This window comes from Sinocyclocheilus grahami, unplaced genomic scaffold (assembly GCF_001515645.1).
Source record: "Sinocyclocheilus grahami isolate Dianchi unplaced genomic scaffold, SAMN03320097.WGS_v1.1 scaffold668.1, whole genome shotgun sequence".
Taxonomy (NCBI): Eukaryota; Metazoa; Chordata; class Actinopteri; order Cypriniformes; family Cyprinidae; genus Sinocyclocheilus; species Sinocyclocheilus grahami.
Window position 1 is genome coordinate 84,482 of NW_015505847.1, and position 14,664 is coordinate 99,145.

Here is a 14,664-nt window from a genome sequence, read left to right on the forward strand (position 1 = left end):
TACGAATATTTGGAAAACAGCTTACATGCACTTTAGAATAAAACAGACTAATATGTAATTTTTACATATTACTAATATTTTTACTAATAAGTTTTGTTTTTTTCACGTCCGAGACACTGCAAATATTCATTACATAAAATTCAGTCCGGTTCACTAAAAGTGGTACAGATATATCTGCTAAAAAATAAACACAATATAGCTAGATCTCAAACTGTGGTCATATCACCCAGCCCTAAAACTGCTCAATGTTAAAGCATTAAGCCATTATATAGATGTAACAGAATAACTTACTATAAAGCTGCTTTGAAACAATGTGTATTGTGGATGCTATATAGATAAACAACCTGACTTGAATGAACCAAGTTGAATATTCTTTACTATTAGAGATGCAGATGAGGGTGATCTAATAAAGAAAATTAATGGTCTAAATCCATACAAACACAAGTGGCTGGCTATCAAATAACATTTCCAGATGTGATTTTCTTCCTTGCTTGTGATGTGAGCTCTTGCAGTTTAATGCACATCAGTAAGTTAGCTGCGTTTACATGGACCCTACTAATCCGATCGTAATAGGGCTAGAAGCACAATCAGAATAAAAAAGTCACGTTAACACGTCAATCGGATTGAATTGGCCAGATCCGACTAGAATTTCGATCGGATTGTAAGGGGTGGTTTATTCCTTTTGTAATCCGAGCGAGAGGACATGTAAACACTTGATCGGATTGAAAACCGAAACTGGAAAGTACTGTACAGTGATGTAGAACTAGCGTAATGACGTATGACGCGTGGAACGAACTGTTCTTCCTGGCGAATCAGTGTTGTGCAGAAAACACGGATGGAATTGCGGAATCCAGTCAACGGAATTTACTGTATAATGCAGAATGTCACAGAATTTGTCAAAGTTTGGATGAATTAATCAAAGAAAGGTCATTACACTTAAATCGTGATATGGACTAGTATCTGTAAATATTAAGCCGCAAAAAAAGGCTATTTAAATATAAATCCTGCATGTTCTGTGTCTGTCTGAATCATAATCTATGGTCTGAAGGAATGTCACGCAGTTTTGTTTACTACACACATACGCTCGTGGTGATTTCAGCATCTGCCTTCACACTAAATAGGACATAAATACATGAGCAACATCCCCAGAACAGAACTGCTCTGAGACTCAAAAATATATAGTTTCTGCCAGAAATGTATTACTATTGTTCAGTAGAATGTACGTACAACAACTACTACTAAAATTATTAAGGAATAATCACAATATTTCTTCCATGTTTTAATTTTAATAGTAAATTAATTTTCATTAATTAAAAGATAAATTAAATTAATGTGTTATGCCTTCATTTTATAACCAGAAAAATTAAAATACACAACGCAGAATTTCTAAAGAAAAAAAAAAAAATAAGGCTATAAATACAAGTAGTCTTTATGCATTCAAATAATTAGACATATTAAAACACAGAATTTGGTAACAATAAACAAGGTGAAAAAAATAGAACATTTCATAAGACCCTAAACATGTCATTTTTGTTAAACTCTTTAATAGATTTGATGTTGAATTGTATACATTTCATTATTTAATTAGACGTGCTTTTGAATAATAAAATTCAATTTAACCATTTAAAAAGGTGTCCAGAAAAATTTAAATGGAAAAAAAACAGAATCCAAATTTTTTAAAATTTGGAATAAAAAAAGCTTCTGGTACGATACTTGGAAATGTCCAATCTGGCAACACTGTGGTGAATAAAGTGTCATAAATGAGTGTCCCATCATTATAAAACTCCCCTTTCACTCAGCGTCTGTGAAGTGGAGCAGGACAACGTCCCACCAGTCCTTGTTTAAGATTCTCATCAACAGACAACTGGTTTTGGGCACTTTTACTACTTTTTAAGTAAGCAGCACTGCACAACAGTTTATGTGCTGGTTGTTGCCTAATTAGGACCTGAAGTAGATAAATATCACGTGTGCTTTTTAAAAAAGTATGCGACAACAGCGGGAAACTCTGTATATTCATGCAGTGTGCGCATGTCAAAAGATTAAATCCGATCAGAAGCTTGTGACATATAAACGCGCATATCAACCCAATCACTATATTAAGCGTTCATGTAAACACTACGTTCGGATTCGTCAATCAGAATGAATTCATTCCGATGGAAGCAAAAATGTGTCCATGTAAACGTACCTAGTGTCTCTAAAATATATAATAAATCTATAAAGGTAAATTCTAAAGCCACATTTTTAGGATAACAATTTATTTACCTTACAGAGTTTCAGTTTTCACATTGTTCACTTATCTTTAGATTTTCAGAGAAACTCATGCTGCAGAACCAGCTTATAGCAAACACTGAATCTGGATTTTTTGGTTAGGAAAGCAAGCAAGCTCATTGGCTGCAGAAGCAACAGAGGCAAATTAGCTTGTGCCATATAGTAAACAATGCGATTGCTTTAAGATTGCATGTAAATGATCTATAAGCATGTGGAATCTAGAGCTTCATGCCTAAACTAGTCACATATACAAGCTGCTGCATGCATGTCCAACCTCTGGCGTTTAACTTCTGGGCGTTTCTTGATCTCCCTGAGGAGCATGTTGATGGGGCCGTAAACATCGTTCGTCTGAATGCTGCGTACAATGCTGTTCAGCAGAGTCCGAGTCTCCTGGTGGTCAGTGGGGGCTAGAGTGCCCTTTTTTTGCACTGCACGACAATGACACTCACATTCAGTGACATGAAGTAGTCTACTGGCAATCCATTCATGAGGTTTCTCTACACTATTTATTAAGTTTATAAAGATATAAAGTGCACATTCTCATTGGTTGTTTCTAAAAACGTGACAATACTGAAAAAAAATAAAAATGATAATTTCAAAGTGCTCCTGCTGTACTCACAGAAGGTCCTCCAAAGCTGATAGAGGGGCTCTGTGGGCTCCTGGTGTAAGTTGACATTGTCCCACAGCAGCTGCACATACACCTGCTTACTGTCCTGAGCATGTCAAAAGATTAAATCCGATCAGAAGCTTGTGACATATAAACGCGCATATCAACCCAATCACTATATTAAGCGTTCATGTAAACACTACGTTCGGATTCGTCAATCAGAATGAATTCATTCCGATGGAAGCAAAAATGTGTCCATGTAAACGTACCTAGTGTCTCTAAAATATATAATAAATCTATAAAGGTAAATTCTAAAGCCACATTTTTAGGATAACAATTTATTTACCTTACAGAGTTTCAGTTTTCACATTGTTCACTTATCTTTAGATTTTCAGAGAAACTCATGCTGCAGAACCAGCTTATAGCAAACACTGAATCTGGATTTTTTGGTTAGGAAAGCAAGCAAGCTCATTGGCTGCAGAAGCAACAGAGGCAAATTAGCTTGTGCCATATAGTAAACAATGCGATTGCTTTAAGATTGCATGTAAATGATCTATAAGCATGTGGAATCTAGAGCTTCATGCCTAAACTAGTCACATATACAAGCTGCTGCATGCATGTCCAACCTCTGGCGTTTAACTTCTGGGCGTTTCTTGATCTCCCTGAGGAGCATGTTGATGGGGCCGTAAACATCGTTCGTCTGAATGCTGCGTACAATGCTGTTCAGCAGAGTCCGAGTCTCCTGGTGGTCAGTGGGGGCTAGAGTGCCCTTTTTTTGCACTGCACGACAATGACACTCACATTCAGTGACATGAAGTAGTCTACTGGCAATCCATTCATGAGGTTTCTCTACACTATTTATTAAGTTTATAAAGATATAAAGTGCACATTCTCATTGGTTGTTTCTAAAAACGTGACAATACTGAAAAAAAATAAAAATGATAATTTCAAAGTGCTCCTGCTGTACTCACAGAAGGTCCTCCAAAGCTGATAGAGGGGCTCTGTGGGCTCCTGGTGTAAGTTGACATTGTCCCACAGCAGCTGCACATACACCTGCTTACTGTCCTGAGACAGAGATGTCTGTGGGAGCTACGGGAGAAAAACAGAGAGGGGAGCATTATGCCAGTTCAGTTCAACCAGCATTTAGCAAACAATTACTGGGCTGAAATCACAGTACACACAATTTGAGGTACACAAATATGAGGCATATTTTCATAAAGAGACATTTAAAGACTCATTCTGAACTAGTCAGTAAGAGCATCAACAGTGTGAAAAAATGTCAAGTACCTGCACTCCATTGTTGCAATGTTCAGATGTGAGAATGAGTCCAGGCAGAATGCTGGGCAGGTCTAAACGGCGAAAATACCAAACCAGGTTCCAGAAGATGATGGGGTGCTGACTGAGGAACTTATGAGTATAGATTACCTGAGAGATAATGGATATGGATGAATTAGAGGCCATACATACATAAAGCCAAAACCACAATACAAGGCAACAGGCGGTTGCCTTCTGCACATCTTAGTGATACATACTTAACACAGCTAGAGACTAACACAAATAAAGGGTTCACAGAGTTCTTTGCCTCACACTCAAAACAGGAAAGGGCAACAGGGAAGTATTTGATGAATATAACCACATATATTTACTGAAAGGTTGTAGTAAAATCAAGCTTGAATACCTGATCCCCCTCATTCTCTAACAGCGATTCTAACTCTTTACGAAGGACCAGTGGACTGAGATACGGCACAGAAACTGGTTTTGGGTTTGGCCACTTTTGACTCAGGGTGTCCTGGAACATCAAAATACAGAATTAATCAATTGTGAGCAATAAGTATAATTCATAAAGCTCACAGAATATTAAAACAGGATGTTTCTCACTCACCGCCACCTCATGTAGGCTGCTGGGAAGGCTGGTAGTGGAAATGCCATGATTGGGTCTTTGGATCGAATCCAAACTCTGCAGTGGGCCTCCCACGCTGTTGCTCCGAGTTAAAGTGTTACGTTTCTCAGCTTGTTTCTCCATGAGACCCAGGGGGTCTGAATGTACTGGCTCTGGTACCAGGCTATGGTGCAAATCAGAAATCATAATGTGATCTGAGATTCATGACACAAACAATCAGTTAGCCAAAAACATTCCCATTTGACCTACTAATTGGAAAATAAATTCCAAATTTTAGCAACAAATTATTTCAGTTATTATTTAACAATAAAAACTTTAATATCACTTATATACTGATCTCAAAATTCAAGCCTTTGATATTTACTCATTCACCACATAAAAGTTGTTTTGTTACATTTCAAGAATGTGCTCACATACATCTTTGGGGTTCCAGTTTGAGTGACAGGCATCTCAACAGGACCCTTGCTGTCTTCAGGAGATTCTGGGAAGCTCATGAGGCCTGGAGGGTCACTAGAACAACCCACTTTCACTTCAGAGGAGACAGAGGTGGCCGGATGGTTGCTGGAGCTGTTAATACTGTCTCCTGATGTGCTTGTCTTCAAGTAGAAGCTGTAAACCAAAAATACACAGGAGCAGTTTATTATTATTATTATTACTCTCTATTAATCAAAATAGCATCTGTTTTTGTGGTGCAAAACACTGAACAAGACACTTATGTGACCCATATGAACATATGCCATTGCCAACAAGCACAGTTAAGTTTAATTTCCTAGTTGTACATGAATAATGTGTCAGATGATGCCAACCCTGAAACAACATACAGAACTACCACATTTTGCTATAAGTTTGGTTGCATCATATAATAATTGCTGTTAATAGTGTTCATTGTCTGTTTTATTACGTCTTTAATGGATTTTTCCGTACATTTCTGCCATATGTACATTAACTGACAGTCACCACTGATAAGCTACCACTAAATATTGTAGAAACTTAATTTGCTGTAAAGTTGCTTTGCAACGATTTGTATCGTGAAAAGCGCTATACTAATAAACTTGAATTATAAAAAATAAAAAAAATCTAAATATTACAAAAATGCATTTTTTAAATATGTTTCTTAATTTTCTTCAACACAGTAAAAGCAAGTAAAATGCACTTGCAGTGCATAATTCAGCATCAAGTGGTTTAGTAACTCACCCCGGTGTAGAGCGCAGGTCGTGGAACTCAACATGGAGTAGAGGGAGAAAAGAGATTTGACAGAAAGGACAGGTGCAGTTGAGATTGGAGTCATCAGCTGTCCAGCCTACCATGATCTCCTCGTCATACACCAGAGCTTCACAACCCAGACACTGAGAGCAGCTGGACATTAGAACCTGCCCAAAAGAAACATGAAGTTCAACTTTACTACTTAATTCTGAAGTGATACTGTATTGAAGCATCAGCAGAGGGTGATGCTCTCACCTCTAAAGCACAATTCTGGTAAATGCTGGAGGTGCTGGCATGATGAGAGGAACTATGTTCAGACCTCTCTGAGTCTGCACCTCTCACTGAGCGGCCTGGAGTCAAAGCTGTAAAGAATGCCAAAAAAAGAGAAATTTTCAAACAAATGAACACGGTGTACACACGGTTAACCTTGCAATAACAACACATTATCTTCAAATTAGAAATAAAATGACTGATGAAACAAATCTTTGTTGGCTTCATGCTGATACATGTGTTTTGGAGTGGACATTCAACATGACATGCATGTATGAGTCTTACGTGTCGACAGCTGTGCACGGCTGGTATCGCTGCTTTCACTGCTGCTGCCCAGGCTGGTGTTGCTGTGTGTGAGCCCGTTTGAGGCCAGGCTGGGCATCAGGCCTCTGGGTAAAGTGTTCTCTGTTGCTCCTTCTGCAGACAACAACTGCTCTTCTAGCCTAGCAGGGAAACTGTCTCTGGGCTGTGAGCTTTCCTCCTGAATCACAGACATCCAAAATACAGTCCAGACTAAACATATGTCCAACATTTACAATGGAAAAACTGGAATGCTTAAGAGGTTAGCTTCGGTACTAAACACACACAGGGAGTTTTGGTACTTCATGAGATGAACTAGTGGATATTTTAGTTTCTTAAACCAAATTGAGGTCTATAGGGACCCTCAGGGGCAAGAGCATGCTAGGACACATGAAGATTTAATTTTTTTTAACAAACAATCAGGGTATAAATTTCCTTTTATTTCAAAATGTTTAATGGAAAGTCCTGCATAATGAGTGTGCCTCAGGAAGCATTTTAAAGTAAAAAAAAGAAAAGAAATTCATGACCCCTTTAAAAGCTACTGCCCTCAACAAACAGTAGGTAGGTAATTACTCCTGAGTTTTATTCTCTAGAGCAGTTGGTGTAACTCAGATTTTGGTTTGTGTGCATCATGATCTCCTATCATGAAGATACTCAAGAAAACCTCTCTGGATTTCCTAACATCTTTATTTCTTACAGTCTCTCACCTCATCATCCGAGTAGTAGGCTGAGGCCACTGCATCCCACATTTTGCTGGCCACATTGGCTGCTTGCTTCATGCCTGACTTGAGCATATCTACTTTAGGCCCTAACAGCAGAGAGTCCATCTTGATGCCTGATATGGAGTTGATGACGGATCCCAGTGAACTGCTCTGTGACGACTTTACAAGCGCAGTCAGCGATGATGACCTTTGGCCTGCAGAGCCTGGGGTCTTGGGGGACTTGACTGCAAATGTCTTAGAACGCGTGACAGCAGGGCTACGCTTCGGAGTCTCTGTTAAACTGGCAATTTTGACCGGACCGATCGGAAGGCTTGATCTTCTTTCCAAAGACTGCTTTACTTCAGGAGAGTCTGGACAGTTAACTGATTTGTGGCTTGATCCCTGATGCAACTCCATGCTGGAAGATTTACCATTCAAGGGGCTCTGGAGGCTCATGTACATCTCAATCTCATCTGCAAGATTCCTTGACACCATAGGTGGAAAGGGCCGTGTGGACTCCTGGCTCTGAATGGAGGTTGCATCCTCAGTTTCCGATGCAAAGAGTGAAAGAGGATCCGCCCCCATCTCAACATCCTCCCTTTCCACAGCTTTAGAGGAGGAAGAGCCACTGCTTATGCTTCGCCCAACAACTTCGCTCCCCTGGGGTGTGTCTACTGAATCTTTCTGCTCTCTACTTTTCCCCACTTTCTCTTCTGCAGAACTGAATACTTTGTGTTCCTTCTGCTTATCTTCATGTTCCTGCTGGAGGGCAGAGCTCGTTGTAGCCTCCATCTTACACTCTTTAAAGGGAGTGATGGTTGTAAATGGAGGAGGGGTCAGACTGCCGGAGAATGCAGATGCAAGGATTTTTGCATCTGCGCCCATGTGATCAGCACTGAGCTCCAGACTGCCCTTCTTTTGTAGCATGCCAGCTTTGCTCTCTGCACTGAAACTGCAGCTGCGCTCCACAAAGGCTTTCATCCTCTGTTGCTGTCCAGCCTGGGAGAGTTGTGAAACTGTGATTACAGAGTCATCCTCCACAGGCAGGGCCACATCTTCACTCTTCTTACAGGGAATGAAGAGCTTAGCTGTACATACACCTGCTGGAGACATTTAAGACAACAAAAACAATGTTACTTACTTTATAAAGCTCTAAATAAACACTAGATTTTGCATGTCCAAAAGGAAAAAAAAAACAGTGCTCGCAAGGCAACAAAAATAACAATGTTCAAGTTTTAAGTAAGTTTAGGTTTCTGTTCTGTGAAAATAAAATGCAGGAAAAAGAATTTGTACCTAGTCTTTTTGTTAATCATAGAGTAAATTTTCAGTGACTGACCAGTTTCTCCCCTGTCTGCAGTGCTGTCAAAGTGGACAGGGATCTCAGTAGACAGTTTAACAATGCTGGCTACAGAAGGTGCCATCTCAGCAGGGCTGGGGGGCTCTGTCACAGCTACAACACTGTCTACAGAACTTGCAACATCGTCCCCTTTAAAGAGACAAAAAGATGACACTATCTTAAATAAATGATCCTGACAGCAGTGTATAATAGACAATACAGGGATGTAAATAATAACACATTAATGTATGTGATTAAAGAGGTTTAAAGACTGCATTATCGGTTTCATTCTGTTTCAGTGATTTAATTATCATAGAAGAATAAAATATCACCCACAAAACAATGTAATTTGTAAAAATTTGAGTGAAAATGGCATTGCAGTAGTACTGTGGCAAAAAAAAAATTGTTACACAAGAAATATTAAGTCCATAAAGTGTGGGACAATTGTTGTATTACAGTACCATTTTGGATCTTGGTTCCTTTGCTACTGCTAGTGTGGTTGGTGGAGAGAGGTGGAGAGGTTATAGGTCCATCAGTAAGGTCCTGGGGCAGCTCGTCCTTAGATCCATAACCCTGATCAGACTGACCGGCTTATGAAATCATAAATACAAAACATCCTCAGTCAACAATACAAAACAGAAACATAAGTAAAATTATATTTAATGTCACATCTACAGTACCTGTACTATAGTGACTGTCAATAGCGTCCTCAACTATAAGGCTGTGAGGGAAGAGAATGTGTTCCTCTACAATAGGGTCATTTGAGCGGTCTATACTGCCATGACTCAGTCTGTCTCCATCAGCACCTGCTGCTGTACCCGCTGAAAGCTCTATACAAAAACACACACCATTTCACAAATTTGTTTCATAAAGGTAAGAACTGAAGATCAAACTAAATATCATTACTTGTTTTTTATGTTATTGAATCTTTACTATCACACATGTCTAAATAAAATTAGTCCTACATTTATAATACCTGTTTTACATTTATCATTTTAAAGTTGCATTTGCTAAATAATTAATGCAAATTTAAACAGCTTGCTAGAGATTGTAATGTGCTCCAAGCCAGCATTTGCCAGACTATGGGTGCACAGGTCTGCGCCACAATTAAATGTTAATTGTTTATTTAGTCATTTAGCAGTAGTTTAGTCATTTAATTGTAGTGCAGTTTTGTGAATTTTAGCCTGAATGTTCAATGTAGGCAAACTATTTGTTTTTCCATAGCAACTTTTTTCAATTGCATGACATTTTCAACATTATGGTTGATTTGCAGTCCAGAATTTTTTTCTGTTTAGCTATATAGAATTAAAAATAGTATAATAGCTTCTTAATTAAGTTTGACTCTTGCAGTCATGTTTGTAAAGACGAATCATGAAACTACATCATACAATTACTTGCTGTAGATTTTTTATTTATTTTTTTAATTATAGAAAAGCTTGGGGATAATCCTTTTCTATTTAAGCATGGCAATACCCTTTTGCACAAATCAGGTCTCCAAAACAAATATACCTATTTTATAGAGTTCAGGGCTCGCAAAATGTCAAAATCGCTGGTTTTTAAGTAGCCCGAATATTAAAAAAAAGACATCGGCTGAAATTCACTGCAGACAAATCAGCATGATTAAAAACTTCAGTGATCGCTTTTTTCTTCAAATAACAAGTCAAGAGAGTAGGGGTGCAAGGGATCACAACACCCACGGCTCGGATCATATTGCATTATCATATCAGATTTTGAATAACAGATCGGGTCATTTTGCAGATGAGCAAAAAAATATGGTTCTTTATTATTTAAATAACAGAATATTTCTTTGATACAACAGCAAAAACTAGTATAGGGATGTAACGATTCACTGAACTCACGATGCGATGCGATGCGATACGATTCACGATACTGATTTCACAATACAATTTTCTCACAATTTTCCTTTTTAACAAAATGAGATTTAAGACAACTTATAAATGAAAAGGTGTCCTTTTATTATTTCTCCAACAAAATGCTGCACATTTCTTTGTGAAATTGAAATATGTCAAATAATAAAACTAACTTAATTTAAAACAAATCCCAAATCAAATAATACAAATCAAATAAATCTCTTTATATAAACAAACTAAGGCTTTGGCTGTGCTTTTTCAGAGGCAACCACTGTTAAAATGTCCGATCCAAACAAAGATGCTAAATACATGTTATTTAGACTGCAATTAGATTGTATAATTTCGAAATTTGAAGCAAAAACTGAATGGTCTGATTTTAGCTTTGTGAATGAGACGCAAATGTCACTCTCTGACAGCAGGTGACGCTTATGGAACAGCCCGTATTTATAGGCTGCTGCCCCTTTAAGACCACGGATCAAATATAATGATGCACTTCAGATTTCTTTCTCCACGGTTTACGTTCACTTAAGGCATAACCGACTGTGTTTACGAGAATACTTGCAGAGACAATGTTTGAGATCATTTTGTGTGTATGTGTGTATGTGTTCATTCTGATGAAAGGATATGCGAAAGAGTTTGAAGGAATTTGATATAACTGTTCAAGATAGCCCATCGGGAAGGGTGGCTTTTGGTAGCCCGACTAGAAAACACAATAGCCCCGGGACGTCGGGCTAGCGATTTTGCGAGCGCTGGAGTTGAATTTGATGTGGAAGAACTTGAGTAGTCTGCAAAAAGCCCAGACCACACTAAGATACTGTACATATACCCAGAGTGTGATTGACCAAATGAAAATCTGCTTTGGTCTCATGAAAGAGTGGTTGCAGTGAAAGTGCACTGCAGTAGCTAGTAAAAGTGTTGGCATGCCATTTATAAAATGATAAAGTAATATTAGTCTAGTTGCTTACCATTCCACTCAGAAGAATTTGTAATGCATATTTGAATATGCTGGTAGGAAAACTCTACTGTTGGAAATGGCAAATGCATTACCGTCTGACCAGAAGCGGGGATAAAGTGTCCAGAGGTTGTAATATCAAAAGCAGTCAACCACCAAACTGCATCCTGTATCTAACCATATCTAAATACCACAAAGGGGCAATATGTATAAAACAATTTTCAAATGCATGAGCATAGGAAGGAAGGAACTCAAACCTGTGGTTATCAGAGAAGGTCCTCCTTTAAGTGCTGTTCCACGCAACGCCTGTTTAAACTGCACCACTCCTCGCACCAGGTTCCGCATTTTGGTCCACATGAAGAGTCCACTACGGTTACGACTTGGCCAAGGACTTTCAAGGACAGCCTGGACAAAGCACAACCATTTACAAGTCAGCAGTAACCATGACACATTTTTTTCATAATGATAACACACTGACATTTGTAATGCTCCTGAATATGTAATTCAATGGATGTCAAGTCATTATCATTTGAATAGTGCTTTGTACAAACGAGATTGTTTCAAAGCAGCTTCACAGTATTAAACAGAAAAGTAACAGAATCAGTGATGCAAGAAAGACAATAGAAAGATGATAGCATAGGAAGACGATAGCATCATTATTCAGTAAGTACAGTGTTGGTTCAGTTCAGTTCAATAAGTGTGTAAAGTTTGTTCACTAGGAAACAAGCATAAGCAGCTCTACTGAAGACAGAAGTGTTGTTAATCAGCTCAAGTTACAAAATATGTTGCAAAATTAATCAGTTATGAACAAATTCAATCTAACTATAAAGTAGAAGACAATAGTGACTGCTAAACTCTTGAGTGGAATAATCTCATCTGTCAGTGAAGAGCTTTGTTTTAAATACACCTTTGAAGTTTGTGGTCTACAGATCAATTAATTAACAATAATAACAAAAACTTATGGAATTTGAACCGTTCTCAAAAAAATGTGTGAATTAAATTTGACAAAGATCATGTCAAAATAGATAAGCGGCAATCTATACACAAAACTTTAGAGTATTCATACCAAACTTGGTGTGTGTAATGACCAGGGTTGGGGAGTAATGGAATACAAGTAACGGCGTTACGTAATCAGGATACAAAAATCTAGTAACTGTAATTCGTTACAGTTACATCAAAAACAAAGTATTCAGATTACAGTTACATTTTGTAAAAAGTGGGAATACTAGTAGTAGGATTACATTTGTTTCATTTAAAATTAAATAAATGGGTATTTTGACATAACGCTATAGATTTAGCGCTGCATAGTTCCTGGCTCTGTTGGCACATGTTGAGTCACGTGAGCCGCCTGCTGGTGTGTGCGTTCGAAAATAACACCCGTCTACAATTATTCTCCTCAAATTCACGGGATGACCGAGACGCTGCTACAGTAAATTAATTACGATGCCTCCTGCTGTGAATGACGTTTTCATGTCCGGAAATTTCACAGTTATTTTGTTTTCAATTGTACAGCGTAAGCTATGCATGAAGACTCTTGCTTTAACAAAGGCTATTCAACCAACTTGAACATTTGCAGCTACGAGTCCGACTAGCTTGGAAATCATAATGTTAGCTAAAATGTAGTGTTGGTTAGTGATTTAAAATTCGATGCTGTGCATGACTGCAGTTGTAAGTTTTCTAATGGAAAATGAGTCTGAAAATGTAGAAATTAACATGAGAGTCCCCACACCCCGGATCAGTCAATGAAACGAAGAAAGATCATAGCATTTCACATGCATTTCGACATGTAGGCTTATTTTAAAATAGTCTAATATGTATATGGTGTCAATTTTTTTATATTGTTGTTTTAAACTATATTTATTATTACTTGTATATGTTAATGAAATAAAATAAAATAAATAATAATAAAAATAAAAACTATATAGCCACTAGATGTCTGCATAGCCTTTTATATAAATATATGGCCTGTAATATCTAGATGGTGAAACAAGACACGATTTTTAATAGTTTCAAATAGTTTTTTCTATAGTTTTTATTAGTTTTAATTTTAAAGTCATAGCTAAATAAAAGTACTTAGATATTGCTTTTTTTGACTTATTTACATATGTAACTTAAAGTAATCCAAAAGTAATCAGATTACATTACTTTTATATTGTGGTACTTGGATTACGTTACTGAATACTTTTTTAATGAAGTCATTTGTAACTGTAATGGAATACATTTTAAAAGTAACCCTCCGAACCCTGGTAATGACAAGCATGACCTGTGGATATGCTTATGACTTCTGCACAGTGGATTTTGGTCTCAACGATCAAAAATCATGAGACTCCTTGAGACTGATCCAAAATATCCAAAATAATGTCACCCATTTTGGGTGACTGCCATTTTGAACTTTGTAGTAAAATGTGGTATTTTGTATTATCAAAAAAGTCTGCATGTGTCATTGGCACCATTCCTTCTCAAAAAATGCTAATAGATATTGATTTCTTTAGCCTATTGTCATGAGACTGATTTTAATAGATTGCCTGGCCTGGGCCATGTTGTGAACATCACTACCAAATATAGCTGCAAGCAGCAATTAAGGGTCCAAGAACAACAGTGGCAAAAGAAGAAGCTAAATATGGCAGGGAGCACCAGACCAACTGCAGTATCTAGTAACTAATACGGTTTAAGTCGAAATGGCTGAAAAATCATAAATACAACCACTAGTAATATGATTGAATGGCTTATCACATTTGACTAATAGTTGGCAGCTTGTCACTGATGTGGTCAGTGTGAGGTGATAATGACACACTTACAGTTGAGGTCAAAAGTTCCCCTAGCAGAATCTGCAAAATGTTAATTATTTTACCAAAATAAGAGGGATCATACAAAATGCATGTTATTGTTTATTTAGAACTGACCTGAATAAGATATTTCACATAAAAGACGTTTACATATAGTCTACAAGAGAAAATAATAGTTGAATTTCTAGAAATGACCCTGTTCAAAAGGTTACATCCACTCGATTCTTAATACTGTGTTGTTACCTGAATGATCCACAGCTTTAGCAGTTTAAAAGTTATTAGCATAAACGTGAGTGCAACTTTGAGCTATTGGTGGCACTAGAGGGTTTGAGTTAGAGACTTCAGATTCACTGTGGTTATAGTTGGGAATATCACTCTATCTGTGTGCCAAATTTCATAACTTTGTTGCAAGCAGTTCTATGGGCTGAACAAGAGTGGGAGAATCAGAATAAGAAGGGGGGGGGGGGGAA

The 14,664-nt window shown here is 37.7% G+C and overlaps 1 protein-coding gene across 1 annotated transcript in view; it reads right to left on the minus strand.

Annotated features, from left to right (window-relative positions):
• Nucleotides 1-3,262: 3,262 nt before the first annotated feature.
• The window catches only part of dennd4c (DENN/MADD domain containing 4C), a 65,829-nt gene continuing 54,427 nt past the window's right edge, over nucleotides 3,263-14,664 (minus strand). The window contains exons 15-28 of the mRNA XM_016242667.1: nucleotides 11,666-11,813; nucleotides 9,266-9,415; nucleotides 9,047-9,175; nucleotides 8,586-8,735; nucleotides 7,256-8,352; nucleotides 6,534-6,729; nucleotides 6,234-6,340; nucleotides 5,970-6,145; nucleotides 5,193-5,384; nucleotides 4,758-4,938; nucleotides 4,554-4,664; nucleotides 4,163-4,300; nucleotides 3,847-3,964; nucleotides 3,263-3,655 (exon numbers count right to left, since the gene is read on the minus strand). Coding sequence (XP_016098153.1) covers nucleotides 3,465-3,655; nucleotides 3,847-3,964; nucleotides 4,163-4,300; nucleotides 4,554-4,664; nucleotides 4,758-4,938; nucleotides 5,193-5,384; nucleotides 5,970-6,145; nucleotides 6,234-6,340; nucleotides 6,534-6,729; nucleotides 7,256-8,352; nucleotides 8,586-8,735; nucleotides 9,047-9,175; nucleotides 9,266-9,415; nucleotides 11,666-11,813 — 3,084 coding nt within the window. The 3' untranslated portion in view covers nucleotides 3,263-3,464. The remainder of the gene's footprint in view (nucleotides 3,656-3,846; nucleotides 3,965-4,162; nucleotides 4,301-4,553; nucleotides 4,665-4,757; nucleotides 4,939-5,192; nucleotides 5,385-5,969; nucleotides 6,146-6,233; nucleotides 6,341-6,533; nucleotides 6,730-7,255; nucleotides 8,353-8,585; nucleotides 8,736-9,046; nucleotides 9,176-9,265; nucleotides 9,416-11,665; nucleotides 11,814-14,664) is intronic.